This window comes from Gordionus sp. m RMFG-2023, chromosome 1 (assembly GCF_954871325.1).
Source record: "Gordionus sp. m RMFG-2023 chromosome 1, tfGorSpeb1-WG-v2, whole genome shotgun sequence".
Taxonomy (NCBI): Eukaryota; Metazoa; Nematomorpha; class Gordioida; order Chordodea; family Parachordodidae; genus Gordionus; species Gordionus sp. m RMFG-2023.
Genome location: NC_088775.1, coordinates 17,939,517 through 17,959,923, shown reverse-complemented (window position 1 = coordinate 17,959,923; position 20,407 = coordinate 17,939,517). Strand labels below are relative to the sequence as shown.

At 26.5% G+C, this 20,407-nt stretch overlaps 1 protein-coding gene across 3 annotated transcripts in view; it reads right to left on the bottom strand.

The window, feature by feature from the left end:
- LOC135922112 (probable cyclin-dependent serine/threonine-protein kinase DDB_G0292550) overlaps positions 1-20,407 on the bottom strand; it is a 51,225-nt gene that overhangs the window by 13,044 nt on the left and 17,774 nt on the right. For 2 of the 3 annotated variants that reach the window (XM_065456524.1, XM_065456525.1), the window contains one exon: positions 7,960-8,074. In XM_065456524.1, coding sequence (XP_065312596.1) covers positions 7,960-8,074 — 115 coding nt within the window. Of the gene's footprint in view, positions 1-7,959; positions 8,075-16,308; positions 16,401-20,407 lie in introns of all 3 variants that reach the window. The other variant, XM_065456526.1, reaches the window with a different exon arrangement.

Sequence of the window (20,407 nt, the reverse complement as noted above, 5' to 3'; positions counted from 1 at the left end):
TTCCAAATATTTTGAAGGTATTTAATATTCTTGCATGTTTGCCTATTACAACATATACGAATGTAAGGACCTTTTTCAAATTGAGAAGGTTGAAAACTTATTTACAAAATACTTCTTCCTAATCTCGGCTGAATAGGTTAGCTCTGTTAAATATCCATAGAGATTTGATTTCAACGACAAACGAAATTCTTGATGAATTGGCAAATTTCCCACGAAAATTAAAAATCGCATTATAATTTTAGTATTTAATAAATTTTTTGTATAATATTGTATTTGATAATGAGTTATAAAACCTGTTCTTTAAAAAATTTTCTAGTCAATATTTTATAAACACTACAATCAGTATTTTCAATTAAAATTTTTTTATTCTATTTATATTATATGAGAATTTAAGTTGAAACTAGTTTTTAAGCCAATTTTATAAAAAAAATTGACACTAAACTTTATTTCAATTTTATATTAAAAATTTTTTTTTATTTATAATATACCTAACTTAAAATAAAGATTGGGTTATAACCTTTATTTCTTCTTTAAATATTCATAAGCACGAATTAGTAAATAAAAGCTAAAAACGGCTCTCATGCTCTAGACTTCTTTAAAGAGCTAGGAAAACTGATCTCTGCTAGGACCGAGAATCCCAACGAGGGATTCTACCTACGCCAACGATTAGCCATAAACATAGTAAAATACAATTATCTCAGCTTTATTTTTTCAATATCCGAAACGCCGTAATTGAACATCCTATATGCATGGTATAGACTTTGGCCATTTTGTTGCATATTATTTTAATATTAGCGCTTTATATTAATGTATAATTAATCTATGTTATTTTATTAATTTATTTTACTAATAATGTAATATTACTTAATTAATTTATATTTTTAATATAATTATTATTGAATTATGAATAATTTAAAAGAATAGCTCAAAGATATGACCCGGCCGAAGGTGGAAGAAAAGCTGGCCGAAGGCCAGCCAAAGGGGGGTTTGGGGGCAAAGGCCCCAAAAAACGCCACTGTCACCAAGAATATATCTTAGAAAGCTATTAATCAAGATAAGCTTATTTTCAAATAGGTCCGGGTTAAAAAATTAGAAGTCAAAACTAATTTAAATGAAAGATGGCGATACAGTAACATAGGTATATCCAGGTTTTAACTTCTTTTTTATATTAAAATCCCTTTTTTTAAATTTTGAATTATAGTCGTTATTTTAAATGATTATAAACTTTAACTAACTTTCAAATTCTTCCTTATAATAATAAAGAGGGGGAATTTATATTAGCTTAAGATGATATTTACGAGAGCAATCAAATTTTCATCCCTTGGTTACGTGCATGATTTGTTTGTATAATATTTCCATATATTTGTAACAATTTTCTTGTAGAATTATTTAACTGTAATTATTGTAAAAATAACATTGATAAAATTTAGATTTACAAAAAAAAACAATTATACATCAAGTTAAACAATTTTATGAGAAAATGATTACAAATATATGGTAATGTTTTATAAATAAATTATTAGATATTTATAATGCATAGAAAAGGGGGGCTAAGGATATTTGTATCAAGGGGTATTCGTGAGTAGGGTCTTGTTCTCAGGGATGTTTTTGTCTGGCTCTTGGAAATAGGCATTAAAATTGCTATATGATTTTCCACACTCTCTTACCCAGATTTTTAAACATTTTATATTAGCCATGTGTCCGTGCAAAAAGTATGAGACAAAAATTCTTAGAATACATTGTCTGGTAACCGAACTGAGATAATCAACTTTTAAGAATTTAGATAAATAAATTGAAGCTATTTTGTAATGTCTGAGGTATTTTATCCGACATTTATTAAATTTCTATTAGTGAATATTTCAGGGGTTAATCGCAAACATCACTGAAGCTCATTCCAATGATTTATACGTATGAAATATGCCATGGTTATATAAAAAAAATCGCAATTAAAAATCATATCTTAAAATGGCTTGCCGCTAATATATTAAAATGAATGGAAATATATAATAGATAAACCAATTTTGTAGCTAGACCTGTTACTAGCTAACAAATTTACGCGCGCTAGTCATAAATCTACAGAGTTCAAAATTTTAGGGCCAGCTAGATTTTAAATAAGAATATTTTCAACCCCGGCCTGGTTTTGAAATTATTATTTAAAAAAAAATTAATTCTTGAGTAATTACATTTCATTTTTCTAGGAGTATTTAATGAAATTAAAATAATTTGTTATTAGACAAATAATAATTATTATATATATGTAATATGTATTTATCATATAATCAATTATCCTTTAGATTGTAAACAAAAAAATAAAGAATCAGATGCGTTCGGAATTTATAATGTAGCAATGATATAAAATAGGATCTTCTCTTCTATTTTTTGTATAATGTGACAAGTTTTTTTTAGAGAAAAAAGAACTTAAAATTTAATCTATTTTTTAGGTTAACCATACCAAAAAAAATGATTATACTCAAAAAATGTTAATATAATATCTGACAAAATTTATATTTTTATTTCGAATAATTTTTTCCAACGATTTATACTTTTAACCTGACAATCTTATGGAGAACAATATTAAACCAGATAATTTAATTTTCTATCGGGGGGAGGGAGGGGGGATAAAGGCTAAGGAAAATTTCCACCAAGATTTTGGGGGCTATTATTTAATTAATCACCCTAAATTACTCGCAAATATGAAAAATAGTATCCATATGGTGTGGTCATCGAGCTTCCAAAAAGCCACATAATATGGCTGAAGAGATACCAAGAAGAGGAAAAATCCATAATTATATTATATAGCATCCAATTACAAAAACAGAAATCAACCAAAATGATTTATAAAACTGTTGTTGTAGATATAAATAGATAGCCATAGAGGAGAGATATGAGAGCGGAAAAAATTATTTAATCATACTAGATTTTCGTCCTTTTTTCTAGGCCTCCGACCGGAACAAAAAGGAAACTAATTTCTAGGCCAATTTTTTTTATGGAGTTATTTTATAAAAATATAGGGGGGATTCCTCTTGATTTTGAATTTTTTTTGGAGAGAGTACATTATATTTTTATATATAAATTTTTAGAAGGTGGAAGTTTTTGTTATATTTCATAAACTTAAATTTTTTTAGAAATGTGGTATAGGTAAGTTGAGCTTGAGTATATGGTAGATTTCGACTTTTTAAAAAAATTGTTGGTTTACTATGTTAGACCTGACAATCCTGTATAGCAAGAGCCTTAATTCGCATTGTGAAAAAAAAAATTATATATAGATATTAAAAATGTGAACACAAAGGTTTAAAGGGCAAGGCAACTTGTGCAAAAATTCTTAATGGACCGAAACGTGCTTGGTTTTGCAGTCTTAACCATATTTAATTATTCGGATATCATCGAATTTACTAATTACCTTGGCCTGAATTTTGCATTATTTTTGGGTTCCAGATGTAAAGAGTATACCAAATATTTACAGGAATCTTTGTTCCCACTAAACAAACCTATTTCTACATCAAGTAGTAGTTGGAATTCAAACAGAAAAAAAAACATAAATTTCTTTATTATTTATATTCTATGCCTTAACATTTATTTTTAGAATGTTCATCCTAAAATATTAGATGAGATAAGGTTATATAGAATAAATAGTATACATAAAAATTTCGATTCAACAATAATCAACCAACAGCAGCAGAAATGCAAAAGAGTAGATGCACTTATATTACATCTATAATTGATGAACTTTAACTTTTTGCATTGGTCGAAAGTCCATCCTTCAATTTGTGTAATAAATATAATGTAATTATGTAATGAAAGTAAGGGAAGAAAGAATGCATGATTATGTTTTACTATATACTTTTATAGAAAGTAACGCGTAGGCATTACATTTTTTTTAAAGTAATGCACGGCAATAGTTTCAACGAATTTATTATAGAGGAACGGGAAATCATAAAAGGGCTCAGAAATTTAATTTGAGCATGCATATTTCAATTCTAAGCAAAGTGTCTTTGAGCATAATCAACGTTTTCGTATATCTATGTGAAAAGAAAAAACGAACATGCGGTCAATTTTTAAAAAAATTGCTAAAGTCAGTCTCAGGACCTCCCTTTTTTTTATATAACTCATCACCTTTCATTTTATAAAAAGAATTAAAGAGCTAGATATTTTTAAAAAAGCAACATTTTAATTTTTATTATAACCTTGTTAAAATTTACATATTGGTTTTAGAAAAAAAATGTTTCGAATATTATTATACTTTACTAATATTTAAAATTATTATATTATATAAATAATTTATTACAATTTTATTCGTTTCGTTTTTTTTATTTTTAGTATTTACATGCTATTTTTAATATAAATTTTATAAATTTGCATTTAAAAAAAAATATATATATATTATAATAATAATAATGCTAATTCAAAATGTTTTCTCTTTGAAGAAAAGTAAAATACATTCTCTTTTTATAAAGTTCAAATAAGGCTGGAAATAAAGGCCCATTTTAAAACAAGGGATGACTTGAGAGGAAGGGGCAACAGCATGCCTAAAATATTTTAGCGTAAAATGTTTACATGAGCACGTCTAATAAGACAAAATGGACACTGAGACGAGTCAATGTTTAGTAGGGGTGTACCGATCTATTGGTTTATTGACCCAATGAGACCTAACGACATTAATACCAATCTATGCTGGTGATTCATTCATTAAAATGCATTCGGAGTGTAAATACAATGAAGTTCTCAATTGAAAAGCGTTTAGATGAAAGGTCTTTCAACGGCGATACAACTGACTTCAATGTATGTACACTTTTAATAATGATTTGTCAGTCAAGTTTAGTAATGAATTTGGTTGGATATTTTTTTTAAATGTTGAACTATGAATACTCGGTCGACACTCATTATTTAAATAAAACTCGACCAATTACATTAATACTAACCCTGAATGACAAATCAATTATTAATCAACCACTATAAAGACTTAATCGGTATGTATTTAATATTTGGTGAAGCCATGGTGCGTCTGCGCCAATAATTGCAACCAATTCATTGTCATTTATCAGATCTCCGAAAACAGGGTATAAGATTTAAATTACGGATGGTTATTATTATGTTTTTAATATCAAATTAATCGCCTCTAATGTAAATTTCGCTTTTGGTAATAACATGATTATACATATCTAATTATCACGATAAACTCATCGGGCCTAACTAAGTTATATAAAAAATTGAGACAAATAAGACCAGGTTCCGATACTATCAGCTTACGAAACTGCTCTTTTCCATGCAAGTATCTGCTTACTAAAAAATAATATTCAAGGGCAAAACGCCAAAAGTAATATGAATAGGACCCCGACCTTTATAAATAAAGGCTTAAGAAGAATCATAAAGACATACCCATATAATACCTCTAACTCAATCCCGTGGAATAGATACAACATTTTATTTATTAACTAACTCATTCCTTTGAGCAGATTAAATTAATTGTTTATAGTTTAAGACACTCAAAATAATATGATATTCTCCTCAATGGAATGGCTACCAAGCGAAAAATCTCTAATTATAACTCCTAAACACCCCTTCTTTATATCCTGTGCTATCAGGGTACATAGAGGTACCGCTCACGATATTTCATCTTAATTATTACGCCATTTAATGGATATTAATTAATCAAAGTGTAGGATTATAAAACTACTCTTGGAAAATAACTGTCTCATTCTCGTGAATCTTAGAGTTATATTTAAAAAATTAGTTATAATATTAAGAAATTAAATTTAGATATTCAGCATACTTAGGAATAATTAATTAAATAAAAATATATTAAGGCCTACTTCTCCGTATTTAAGTCATATTATATTCCCCAGACAGGGTTGCCAGATATTCTTCACTTGAAAACATGAGTTTTTCTTTTATAATAAATGGGGGACTTCGCCCCCCATGCCCCCCAATTTGTCATTGATGTAGCATACTCATTTAGGTTAATATATTATATTTAATATAACAAGATTTTAAAATCAATGAAAATTCTTTATTGATTTACTAATAACAATTATGATATATAATTTTCTGATGTTTATAAATATAGCATAATATTAATTATTATATTTTATGGATGATTTTAAAAGAGGCAATAAAGATTTCCCATCGGCACTGTTGAGATAGGCTGAAAACTCTTTGCATGAATAGTTATATTTAACCATTTAGCTTCCAATGATGACGTTCTTTTCGCCAAGCAGTAGTCATTAGACTGAATATTCTATCTGATGAAGCATTTGAATGCGGAATAGAAAATATAAAATTGCATATTTTCTCTATCAATGGTGAGTTTTTACTAGAAAGAAAATCCATCCATTTTTCTTGGGTATTCATGTGATAGTTTTTTGATAATTTTTCTTCATAATAGGAATAAAATTGTGAATATTCCTCAAAGAGAATTTCTGTATCTATGTTTGGTATTTTATAATTACTAATAATTTTTTGTAATTGTTCAAATTCTGGACATTATTTAAAGTCATAGGGCTAAAATATTTCCATAAATTATCTATAATATCATAACGTTTTTCTACATATTCTATAATATTTTTTAAAAATATCTTTGATTCATTTTTGAAATTTATTGCTTTTTCTATATCATTATTATGTTGTAAAATATTTTTAGAAATGCTCCCATAAAAATTTTGTTAAATTTTTAAATTTAATGAACTCTTTAGTTTTAGGATAAGATCATATATATATATTGCTAATACATCTTCATATTGCAATTGTAAATTTATGTTATTGACTTAAGTGCCAACGTTAAAGACAACACCTAAATATGCCTCTGCAAAATCATCTGCAAAAATTATTTTCAAAATTAGGTTGTTGATAATGATAAAAAATATTCTTTAAGGGGGTTGAAAATACTTAAGCATCCGCTTATTCGCTGGGATTAATGTAAGCCAGCGTGTTGGAACATGGCGAAGTGATTCTCACCATTCTAAATTGCACCATTCTACCAATTCTTTTAAAATTGTAACTCTTTTTGTCGAGTTGCTAAATTCATTATAGCACTTAATTTCTATATTCTCAAATCATATTTAAGAAAAATTATGGCCTTTTTAAACGAATTGTGAAGAATGTGGCATATACAACCCATTGGTATAATATTATTACTATGACTTTTCAATTCTGTCCAAATACTTTAATTTTTCCCAAAGCTTACAGGTGCGTTATCTGCAAAATAGGCCGTTACATTAGCAATATCAAGTTCAGCGAATTTTAAATTTTCTAGCAAGCATCTAGATATGTCTTTAGGGGTTTCACAGTCAGCCGAAAAAATTTTAAGTAATTAAACATTTATTCCATTCTTTTTGTTGAAGTATCTAAGTAATAAGGGAAATGTTTTTATATTACCTTTATTCTATGCATCCATTAGTATTGAAAACGGATGATTGTTTTTTAGATCTTTTATAATATTTGCCCTTAATCTATTTCTTTAAAATTTTACGAGTTTTAATATAGATTTATAAAATCCATAAAAGAAATGTATAGTTATTTAAATTCATATTATAATTATACTTGATAAACTTTCTAAAAATTGAATTTATGTGGTAATTGATTAATGAATATGATTGGTTAGTTGGACTATTAACAAATACTACAATTTATTTAAATATTTTAAAATAAAATTAATTTAAAATTTTATATTTGTCTTTAAAAATATTTTAAAAAAATTTAAAAACGTGGGAAAAAGTGTGAGACTAAGTGTGATTATTTTAATTTACTCAAAAAACGTGAGAAAAGCGTGAAGTGTGAGAAAACGTGGGTAAGTAAAAAATTAGGTATGAAGTCGTGAGAATCACGGCTAAATCGTGACATCTGGCACCCCTGTCCCCAGAGCTTATCTAACCAATTAGCTTAAATGATTATTCTCAATATATAATTTAAAGGGTTCTCTCTATTTCCTTCTTTCTTTATATAATGAAGTTTAAAAAAATATACCTGATTTGGGATCTATAGACATGGTAGGAATACCCATGTGAGCTGGGGGAGGTTGAACGAAATGTTCTTGATTGTACAACATCAGCTGGGCCAGAGAATTGGAAGGCCGAAATCCCTAAATCATATTGAATATAATATTTGATGTATATATATTAGGTATTCATGAGTTAACTAAATTTATATCAGAAACCTGCAGGCCCGGCCTGGAAATGGTACAATTTTAAATAATTAAAAATTATTGCTGGGCCTAATTTTATTAAAATTAATATAACCAATACCAATTAAAAAAACATATATAATAGATTATGCAGTGACTTCTAATACGAGGTAGGAGGGGAAATAAGTATGCGCAAGATCATCATGGAAGTAGGGGGGATAAGACGAAAATAGTTTTTGTTTTGGATTTCTTGATTTGAATTTACTTAACATGCTAATTATAATATAGTACGGGGTAGGGTTTGTATTTACATACAAATATTTTATATTAATTTGAACCCGGTTGAACCCTGGTTAAAATAAAATTCCCGGAGTCGGTTTGGGGTAAATTTTATAAACTGGGTTTAAGTTTGGTTCGAACCCCTGCATCTACCAAACAGAATAAACATTAAAATATTATGTTCTATTAAAGCCCTACTTAATGGTTTGGTATAAGTTTCAAATTTTTGTAAAAGCTTGGCAAACTTCAGGCTTAAAGGTTGTAGTTTTCATTGTTTTATAACTCAGTTATCTTTTTGCTACTAGATTTGATTGAAGAATTAAAAGTACTAGTCAGGCACTAGATAATAGCGTATGCCAGATATATAGTTTTTTTTATAATTTCCATTCTAGCATAATACCAATTTTTTTTCCTACTGTCTACCGCTGATTAAATTAATTTACAATTGAGCACTAAACATTGAAAAATTTTCTAAATAATACTTTCAGTTGCTTTTTAATCGTAAAAATTTTTCATTTATGCTGGATACTACACTGGTAAAAGTCAGACGTTAATAAAGTACAAAACATCGGCATATTTTAAAATAAGTACTTTTAATTGTTCAGCCAACGTTAAGGGAGATGGTATAAATATAACCACGGAAAAATCAGTAATATAACTCGAAATCCTTAAGGCATCATTAGATAATCAGAACTCTGTAATGTAATATTATAATTTAAGCGAAGGAGGTTAACTCAACCCTCTAATTAACCGTTAACATACTTAGTATTATCTATTTTATATTTGAATCATAGGAGGATGTGTACCCAATTTGTTACCTTTGGACGGATAGAAGCATCCCTAAGGAGTTTGATTAGTATAAGCTTACATAAATATTAAAAGAGGGCTAGAGTGGCGATTGCTAATCAGAGCTCTCTATTTCGACGGAGGGGGCAGCTGGGTTAAATCAGATGGGGTCTACCCTTAGTAAACACTCAATATATAGTCTGCATCCATTTTATATTTTAGTCATCGTGAGGGGGAGTTCAATGTGTTGTATTTAAAAAATACAATATAATAAGACTCATTTCAAAAAAAATTAATATAAATAAATGAAGAGAAGACCAAAAAATTCCTTTAAAAACATAGGGAACAAAAATTTAATAATATTAATTTAGAAAAATATTTTAAAAAAAATAATATTATATTTAATCAATCAAAAAATTCTATATTACTAAAGTGAAACTTAGATCCTCTTTTATCTCCCTTTTCTATGTTCTATATATTTATTAATATACGATATCTGACAGCATAAATAATCTATATTTCTTCATAATATATATTATTTATATAATAAAAAAATATCTTCTTCAAAATAGATAATAAATAAACAATATTTTCCCTCTTATCTTATATAACTTACAAATTTTTTTTTGCTTTTCAAACAAAAAATATTAAATAATATACTAAACCATTTTAGTGTTGTAAATTGTATATACATTTTTTTATAGTTAGTTAACTTAACTTGTACCTCTCAAGATAAAAAGTTACAATATATTTTTTTGTTAGATAATGATTATATTATTAATAATAATACAAGAAAATAGTTCTTCTCTTGTAAAATAACAAACTAAATATTTGAAATAATAAGATGCAATTTTTTTAAATATGTGATATTTAACTTCTTCTATACAAATTGATATTTCAATAAACTTATTATAGTTATAAAAATGAGTTGCTTGAGTTTTGTATTTTAAAATTTGTAATATAATTTTTTTTGTTTAAAAACTTATTAAAAATTATGAAAACATTTTGCAAAATGCAATGCAACAAAGGTAAGTATCCATTCTTGTTTTTTCCCATGGATAATTTTATAATTGAGTTTGAATAAATATAAGTTTGAAATCGAAAAATAGAGATGTTTTTAAAACTTCCATATAATTAAAACATGTAAAAAAAATTTATTTGAAATATAACACAAACGAAGTTGGGTAAAAAAATAAAATTGATACAAGCTAATATTTTCGACAAAGAAGCACACAAAGATATTCATCATTATCCACCCCTAAATTTACAATTGCAAACACGTATCACAGGTCGTTTTCCTGCTAATAAATTTCTGTGCTAATTTTTAATTTATTAATTATTGTTTTCAAGAAAAAATTTAATTGCAAAACAATTTAGAAATATATTTTTCTATTAGATAAATAAATATAATAAAATATAATATATAACTAATAAAAAGATTATGTATTATTCCAAACAGGGCGGTGCAGAAGGGGGGGGGGGCGAGTGGGGCAGCCGCCCAAAGATGCTGAAATTAGACAATATTTGGGGCCGCCAAATTTTGTAACAAATAATAATTTATTGTATATGTTAACGGCATTGTGTTTTTTCTCAACTTTTAGTCATTATTTGAGCTGTATTTTAAATTTAAAAATCTGATTTTACCGGAAATGTATTCATGTTTGGAGTACCTAACCTATAAATTTCAGATGATTTTGTCATGAACTTTTGACAATATAATTTATATGCGTTTATCCATAAATTTTTTATATCAATTATAAATGACTCAGGGAAACATGCAATTCATTTACGGTATAATCAGATTTTTAAATTTAGAAAAACGCGCTCAAAAAATGATTTAAAGTTGAAAAAATCTTATCTACAAAGAAGCAAGGTAATAGGTAAGTAAAAAAATATAATAAATTTAAAAAAAAAGACTTCTATTAAATGATTATTTTGATAAATATTTGGTTTATTTTCTCGTAAAGGTCCTGTTTTTGTGGTTGTATTTGCTATGAGGCATTTTTTGGATATTCTGATACGTGTATTTTAAAATAAATAATTACCATAGGCTTCATATAAAACATAGACCGGCACACTTTAAATTAGTCTAATTTAGCTTGAGTTTTAATATATACTATATAATGTGCTAGTTTCCAGATATGAGAAAATTTGATTAATATAAAAATACTGTTTAGTAAGGTGAATTGTTAGGAGACGCCATATAATCTTTTATTTCATACCCAAAAAATTTTCAAAATGGGAAGAGGAAACAAATTTGATTCAGATGCTTAGAAACGAAAAAAAAGAAGTACTAAGCTACATTTATTAATTCTCAAAAGGGGGCTAATTATAAAACACTTTAAAAATAAAAATGTGACATCATGCACCATAAGTTAAATAATCTCGATGATGAGCGCATTAATATTCTTATACTAATCATGAAGATCCCACAGAAGTCATTGGTTCACATATTTCTCACTCTTATTATGACGATCCTGCAGAGATCGTTGATTTACATATTTCCTATCTCATCATGACGCATGCAAAGTGACAATATTGAATTAGAAAGAACCATTACATTTATAGGAATAACGCAAGATTTTTTAGATCGCTTTTGACTTAGCAAAAGAGCTTGCACAGGAATTGGAAATGAGTGTAAAAGAGCAGTGCTTTCCTTTAATAGCATTAATTCGTAGACGGAATGTTAAAAAAAAAATTTTTTTAAGAAGATGACACGCCTATACATGATCCTCAAAAAAATGAGATTGAATTTTTCAATATATTACTAAATCAAGAGAAATCTTGGATGAACGTTTCCAAGATATTACTAAATCAAGAGAAATCTTGGATGAACGTTTCCAAGATAATTTTGAATTCAATTTAATAAATCAGAATATGCGCCTGAAAGAGCATTTATGATTAATATTTAATAAAGTAAATACGTTTTTAGTTCTCATTGTGAAAATATATCAAATAAGCTTAGGCAAATGGTGTTTTTTAAGGGGCCGCAAAAAAGTCTCGGCACGGCGCTGATTCCAAACCAAAACCAATATCATTTATTCGTCATATTCATATATATATTATAGTACAATATCATAATATATAAAAAGATGTTGACTTGTTAAAAATTGCACATCAAAATTAATAATATGACTTTATTGTTATAAAAATTATCTTAAAATTATTATTAAAAAAGATATTATATTCATTTATAAATGATAACCTGAAAGGTAGTTAAACAAACAAAAATTTTAATTGTAAATAATAAATTTAAAAAAAATAGAATAATTAAAAAAAGATATTATTGTATATACAATAAAGTTGAAGAGGGGCGCGAAAATAACCAATTAAAATTTAATATTTTTATTGTATAATAATTTAATAGCTCTGTTTGTGTCATCATTATAAACTTGAAGTAATAATAAAATATAATAATATTATGATTACATCAAGATATTATATTATAGTTATAATCATCCTCATTATCCTAACACTTTATCAGTGACAAAATTTTAAGTTTCATAAATAATATATTCCTGATTAAATAATAATTGAGAGCCAACTTAAAGCTACTTTACCCAAAACCAAGTGAAATTTGATATTTAATTTATTTAACTAACCAAATTTTATTTTTAGGCTAATCAATTAAAAAAGTAAAATTAAATTTGGTGTAAGCAAAAAAAGGCGCTACGAATTCCTATAATGTTAACGATGAATAATAACCAAAATTGGTTCTAAGAGCAGAGCCTTTAGTTTTTTTGAATGACTAAATAAAATCCTGTATACGTCATGTACACATGTTTAAGTGTATATATTGCAAGGGGTTTTAATAATTTATAGAGGGTTTTTCGAAGGACCTGAGTTTGGTATCTAGAATATATAACCTATTACCCTGTAAATTTCAAGCAATTTTTGTGCGAACTCTATTTTTTAATAAAGATTTTCATATAAATCAAAAAATTACCCGGCAAAATTCACATGGTAGGTGCTGGAATACTATTCAACAAAATCGAAAATTTTGAGTTTAATATGAAGCTTATTTCTAAATTCTTTGTATAATAAAATATTAGTTTTCTTTTATTGCAAATATATAAATAATGGTATATTTTTTTTATAGTCAGTTGCGCTGAAGAGATAATTCGAACCGAAATTTGAAATAAAACATATGGTTAATTTTTTTGTAGCATAACTCTTTACATACATAAATCTCGATAATTGAATGATTAATAATAGCTGGTTTTAATACTCCACTTTACCTAGTGGAGAGTAAATGGTTCATTTTTTAAATTAAAAAAAAATCAGTTTAATTAAAAAATATATATAATATAATCGTAATGGGATGAAATTTTTTAAATACGACAATTATTATAATTATAAAGAAAATTCAGGAAGAATTTCATTTGCTATTAATAAACTTTTTACTTTCCTTCTCGAATTAAAAAACGGATCTCAACTTATATTTAAATATAGTAATTATATGTAAAATATATTATTCTTAGGGTCTGATACAAATTTAAAAGTTTTCATCAATATCATTTTAGGCTAATAAGAAGAATTCTAAAAATATGTCGTTAAAATGAGTCTTTTTGTCCGATAAAAAATATACAGCGAGTTAGTAAGAGATCTGCAAAGCCCTGTCCACGTACCGGGAAATTTACATAAAAAATAAATGGACCGGGTAATCCAAATGATAAAAAAATCGAACCAGGCCTCGAAAATTTCTATTTTTTCGTAAAATTTTAAATAGCCAGACCGGGCATACAAATTTAGATTTATTTTCTTATTAATATTATTCGAAAATAAATTATAATATGCTTAATTCTTTGTATTTTAAAATAGCTGCTTAATTAAAATGCTAAATATATAAATAATATATATTATTCGAAAATAAATTATAATTTGCTTAATTCTTTGTATTTTAAAATAGCTGCTTAATTAAAATGCTAAATATATAAATAATATAAATTATGATCCAATTATGAATACATAATATGATTGTTATTGATATAGATAGCGGAGATCTGTAGGCCCGGCCCTAAGCCCGGGTACACGATAACAAAATTTCTTATTTCCATTTTTTTGATCCTTAGATAATATTTCTCGTAAAATATTATTGAAATTAAATTTTCAACTAGTCATCATTTTAAGGTGATATTTAATCAAATTCAAAGCAATAAAGATACACTCAATATTCAAAATATAATGAAAAATTTATTTTAGATAATTATCATTTTATCTCTTTTTTTCTCAATCACACGATACTTAATATAAAAGACTATATTAAATTATAAAAGGAAAAGGATATGCAAATTACCATCAACCAGTTGGAAGTGTGATATTCAAACTCACTCCTTTTACGACAAATTGGGAGATAAAGATAATTTGAAAAGTTATTGTTAGATTACATATTCGCTGATAAATGATCACAAGAAAATGAGGAATAGGTATAATTTTGGCCATAAGGAAAAATTTACGCACCCTGACCGAAATTTTTCTTAAAAGAAATCCGGGTCGGGCCCTGCAAATTCCTTTGCAAGTCTCTGATACAAGCCATAGAGTAGATATAAGAATTTTAAATGACATTAGGTAGAAAAATTATTTATACATTTAAAATGTGTTCAATTAAAACTAGTCTAATAAAATTAAATGGTCCGGGCCTGACTTTTTGCAAAGTTTTAACGGTATAAGTAGAGAACAGATTTCTTTTAGTTAGTAATACAGGTATTAATTATTTTTTGAAAGGTAAATCATCATAGATGAGATGCAACATAATATTGATTTCTAATAGAAACAACAACAAAAAAAGTGAAATTTTACGGGATAACTTATATTCGGGGAAAAATATATAATTTTTTTTAAAAAAAAAACAAACTGAAACTGACATAAAGCTAAAATATAAAAAACCAATTATTTTTGTTGTAAAATATGTGCCTCCTTTAGACAAAATAATAATGTTTTTTTCCCCAACTAAAACACAGAAGGAGAGAGAAAAAAATAGCTTTTCAAACCTCGAGGAGAAAAGAGAAAACGATCGATCGATATGCAGAGAAAAATATATCAATGACCAAAACCAATATAATAAATTATATATTTTTTTGACAAAACAAAATATAATATAAAATATAATAAATTTTTCTAACAAAAAATATTTTTAAAAAAGAGGAGAAAAAATAAATTAAACTATCAATCATTTTTCCTTATATCTCAAAAAAAATCGGACATTTTTCTTTATAATATACTGCAAATAAAAGAATAATTAAAATATCGGATTGATTTGTATTGCATCCATTTTTTAAATCCGACCTTCCCCAATTTTTAAGGATCCAAGTCCGACCATCAAGTAAAGATCTGGAGGAATTCGTAGAGAATGTCCAAGTCCGATCAAAGTGTCAGCGCATATTTGAATATTATTAAATATTTCTCAGAAACATGCAGAGATCACTTTTTAAGATTATTATAAAAATTATGGGCTCGCCGGCTTGGTCAGCGTTTGTATTTTCATGCCCGATCAGGATTTTTGAAACTTTAATATTTTACTGGCCCTCTGCTACTTCCATTAATGTCAGGCAAATCGGTTGCCATATTGTTTTCGGGATAGTTGTCAAAATTTTGATTTAATCTTTCCTTTTTTTACTTTATTGGGAATGGAAATGGTATAAAAAAAGTAGTATTTTGCTTATATTTTTTATTCCCCCTTTATAATTATACTACCAGCTTCTGCATAATTTCACTTATTCAAAATTATTAAAATTGATGTCCAATAATCTGTCAAAAAAAATATTAAAAATTATAGGTTGGGCCAGGGTCGAGTATTGCAGAGCCCTGATTGCAAGCACCTTTAAGAAGAAGGATATTAGCATTTGTTATTTAAAATAAATCATCAATATAAATTATTTTATCATGGGTAAGTATATGATATTTCAATATAAAATTATAAGCCCAACTTAACGTGAATAAAGGACAAATGATCAGAACTTTTTAACGATCCGGAATTTGACTAGTTTTTAGAGGGCTTTGGTCTGGATCTGTTTTTCGGTTCGGTCAAAATCAAAGGCATGACAGTGACTTTCACTACCAATAATGTCCCCTCCTTACCCATATAATTGAACCGATAAAATATTGACAAGTATAATAAATTTTGTTACACCGAACATGCTTTTGGCTCTTCATAGCGACGCGACTACATTTCAAAGCTCGAATATAAGGTTGCCCACTTGAAAAGATGAATTTGAAGTATCTTAGTCACACAAAGGGAAAAAAGAATAAATTGAAAGTAAAAACAAATTGTTGAAATCAATAAAAAAAGGTAATAGGTGGGATGAATGGATGGCTAATATATTATAAAGTTCATGTCACACACACAAAAAGGTGTGCTCTGTGTCTGAGCATTTATGTATCTCATTCTATTATATTGATTGAATCCATATGCGTTTCCCCCTTTTTTCAAAAAAAAATTTTTTTTCACGCGAAATATAAATATTTATAATGTATAGATATAAATTGTAAAAGATAATTTCATCGGTTATGTGTGTGCTTACAAATTTGATAAATAAAATATATTTATTTATACAAAAAAAAAGTTTGACATTTTATATAATGATAAAGGCACGAATGTTTCCTTAGCTTTTTATTAATTTTTCAAAACTTTAATACTTTTACATACTAAATAGTATATGTGAATTGTACTCAAAAATATTAATATTTTTATTTGTAATATACATATTAGTTTGTATATGAATTGATAGAAATTTGTGATGGCATAAACAACACACTAACTAAATTTTGTATGAGACATTAGGAGGGATATCACACAAATAGCAATTATCCGGAAATTTAGGTCAAAAATAGATAAGCCTGGTTTATAAATTTCCTTTTTGAAAAAATTAAATTGTAGATATCGAGCAGGTTTAAAATGGTCCCTCTCACTTATGTGTGTCATGTTTATGCGTTCAAATTTTGCGACAATTATAGGCAATTTTTTTTTGATTATTGATTTTATTAAATGTCCACTCCTGTTATAATAATATAATACAAAAATAAAATAAATTTAAAAAGCAGTTGTTTTAAACAATCTTTATCTTTTTTATTTTTTTTGGTGGCATTAATAATTAATGTCCTTAGCGACGATAAAGTTACTCCATGTTTTCTTTCTTCGACGGTTATATAAATTATAAAAAGTTTAATAATGTCACGATCAAATTCAGGCTGTATAACAGTGGTGCATCGCGAGGAAAATTAAAATGTACTTTCAGCGCAAAGAAATACGATATAAACTATTAGCCGCCAAAAGCGTGAGCTCAATCTAAATTTAATTTAAAGTGTGTGAAAAATAAAATTATACCTTGAGCACACTCTTCGAAATACATCTTTTAATATTTTAGCTTATAAGTAGATAGCAGAGACGTCACAGCCCTATAATTATTACGATAAAACTTGTTCAATCTGAACATCTTTTTGAACCGGTTTTTGTTTTTTTTATTTTATTTAAGGTTAATTGAGAAACTTAAATTTGATATTTATTATTGCATCAAAGCTATTACAAATTTGTTATTCGTGATCTAAATTTATTTTAAAGTTAAAAATTCTTATACGAACGAAAATAGGAATTTCCTTAATCTAATTATCCTAAGAATAATTGAGTAAAATCACACTATACGCGAAAACTTCTAATTGGATATTTTTTATTGATTAAATAAATGGATGGGTCCAAATGTGAATTTGCGGAAAATAATCTGCTGCCCACGACGCTTCGTTTGTGGTGGTTGTTATAACTTCCTATTCGATTCGTATTTTACGAATAAATTTTTGTGAGGATATTAATGATATTTTTGTTAAGTTAAAAAAACAACACTTATATAAATTAATATAATAATACCATTAAATAAATCATCTTTTCATGATTAATCCTTTAAAGCTAAAAAAATATTAATGAATTCTTTTTAAAAAAAATGATATTTATAATTAAATTTGAAAATATATATATGAGATATATTGTATGAAAAGAATTTGAAAGAAGAGGAAGAAAAAAAACTGAAATTGGCCAATGTATTTATTATTTTGTGAAAAGGGGGAGATTCGGTGGACAAAAATACGGAAAACAAGAACCCATTTTTTATCGAAAATGTCTGGAGAAGGGGTTTTTCAAATTTTTGGGAAGAGGGGTTAATCAACTTTTGAAATAAATTAATGTGTATTTTGGTCAGATTTAGGGGTTATTTAAAACTAGTGTATTTTTGCTGGAATTCAATATTTACGCCGGAACTTAAATTAAATGATTATTTTATCGAGGCAGAGATGGTGGGGACAGGGGTGACGATTTGCAAGTTTAACTTTTTCTAAATTTACAAAAAAATATCTAAGTAAACGTAGTTTATAAAAAAAAGTAGCAAAATATAATATAAATTTAATATGACTTAAGCCTGACTGAAATTTTTTTTTTAGTTTTACAATATTTTGTCATTTTTTTTATTTTGATTTTATAAATTATTAATTTTTTAATTAAGGATACAATATATAAATTTTAAAAAGGCTTATATTTTATTAATAGAAAGGCTTATATTTTATTAATAGAAAATAAGAAACCTGGAAAAGTGGCCATTTTAGGTTCACTTTATTTATTTAATGGCGACTCGATAGTTAGATCCATTATAAAATAGAATTTTTTTTTAAAAAAAAATCACGGAGGTGTTAATTGTGACGAGTAGTTTCTTTCTGTTTCGGATTTTACTCTCTGTACCAAAATAACAATTCACAACTGAGAAAAAATTAATATTAAACAAAGGCTTCAAATAATAAAAGTGATGATGTGAATGTTTATGTTTTATAAACAAAATCCTTAATATAATTAATTATTTATTAAATTTATCCAAAAAAGAGTAAAATTGAAATTCTTTTTTATTTATATCATCTAGTAAGAAAAAAATGAGGACCACAAGTATGGACATGCTCGGATATTTAAGTTATTTATGATGAGCGGGGAATTTTGACATTATAAAAGCATTTTTAAAAAATAAATAGAGGATATGCCAGGCATCGTCACCTGATAATTCTTGTTATTTCGACGTATGCGGATGAGTCCATAGTTTAGACATGCTGAACTTGCTATAGGCTCTTCCTAACGATTCAGGTATAAAAGCTTCGCAAATGGTTAGGATATATAAATAATCTAATAATAAAAGTGTTTGAGCCTATCTAAACCTATTAAAAAACCCTTTTGATTAACACGGGTAAGTCGGACAGATTATCACAATTTTAATAAAATATTTTTCAAAATGCGAAAAAATCATTTAAAAGTATTGGGTAAGGGTTGATCTATTTTATCCGCTGATTCCAATTCGCTTATTCTAGTCGCATTTTGACTTTAGTGACCTTTTGCACATGACAGGGGGTACTTTTGTCCGGTATTCAATTAATAAATGCCTTGACGAGATTTTTTAATGACAATTTATGTATTCTTCAAGGTAGTAATTAAATTATAACGTACACAAATCTATTATTTGTATAAATGTTAACTAATTAAAATAAATTAAAGCGAAAAAATTCAAAAAAATACTAACAATAATTTGTTGTACTATCAAAAGAGTTTATTAAAAGTTGAAACAACATTTTTTTTATATTATTATCTCTTTCTCAGGTAATAAAAAAATGACTTTAAATGATTAATGATGATAAAGATAGGACATTATCGGATTAATTAAAATTTACTGATGTAAATATAAGTAGGAAAATATAAAGTTTTCAATTTTTAAAAAAAAAAAAATTTCTTAATTAATTAGAAATGTAAAAGTTAATGTTTGTAAAACTCTAAAAAAAGAATTGTACTAATAATTACTATTCAGGTCAATTAATCTATTAATCTCTTCTTCTACTTGCATTAAATATATATAATTCATAGTATTCATTCACACATTTTGATATTAAAATAAGATAACGATATCGAATATGAGGGAAGAATACGTATAAAAAGCGGTAGATAGGGTGGAAAAAGTCTTTAGATGAACAAAAAACATATGGACCACGGAATATATTAATAAATAATGTTGAATGTTATGATGCCTCTGAGAGTTATTAATGTTTTTTTTTAAATAATAGATTAAAATTATGTCGGTAGAGGTTAGATTATGTATGTGTGCATCATATTTTTATTTTTTTTAAATTAGCTAAAATAATAGGTGGTCATATCAAGAATTTAAATAATGAATAATAAAACTTACAAAAAAAATATTGTTGTCGAATTTCATATTT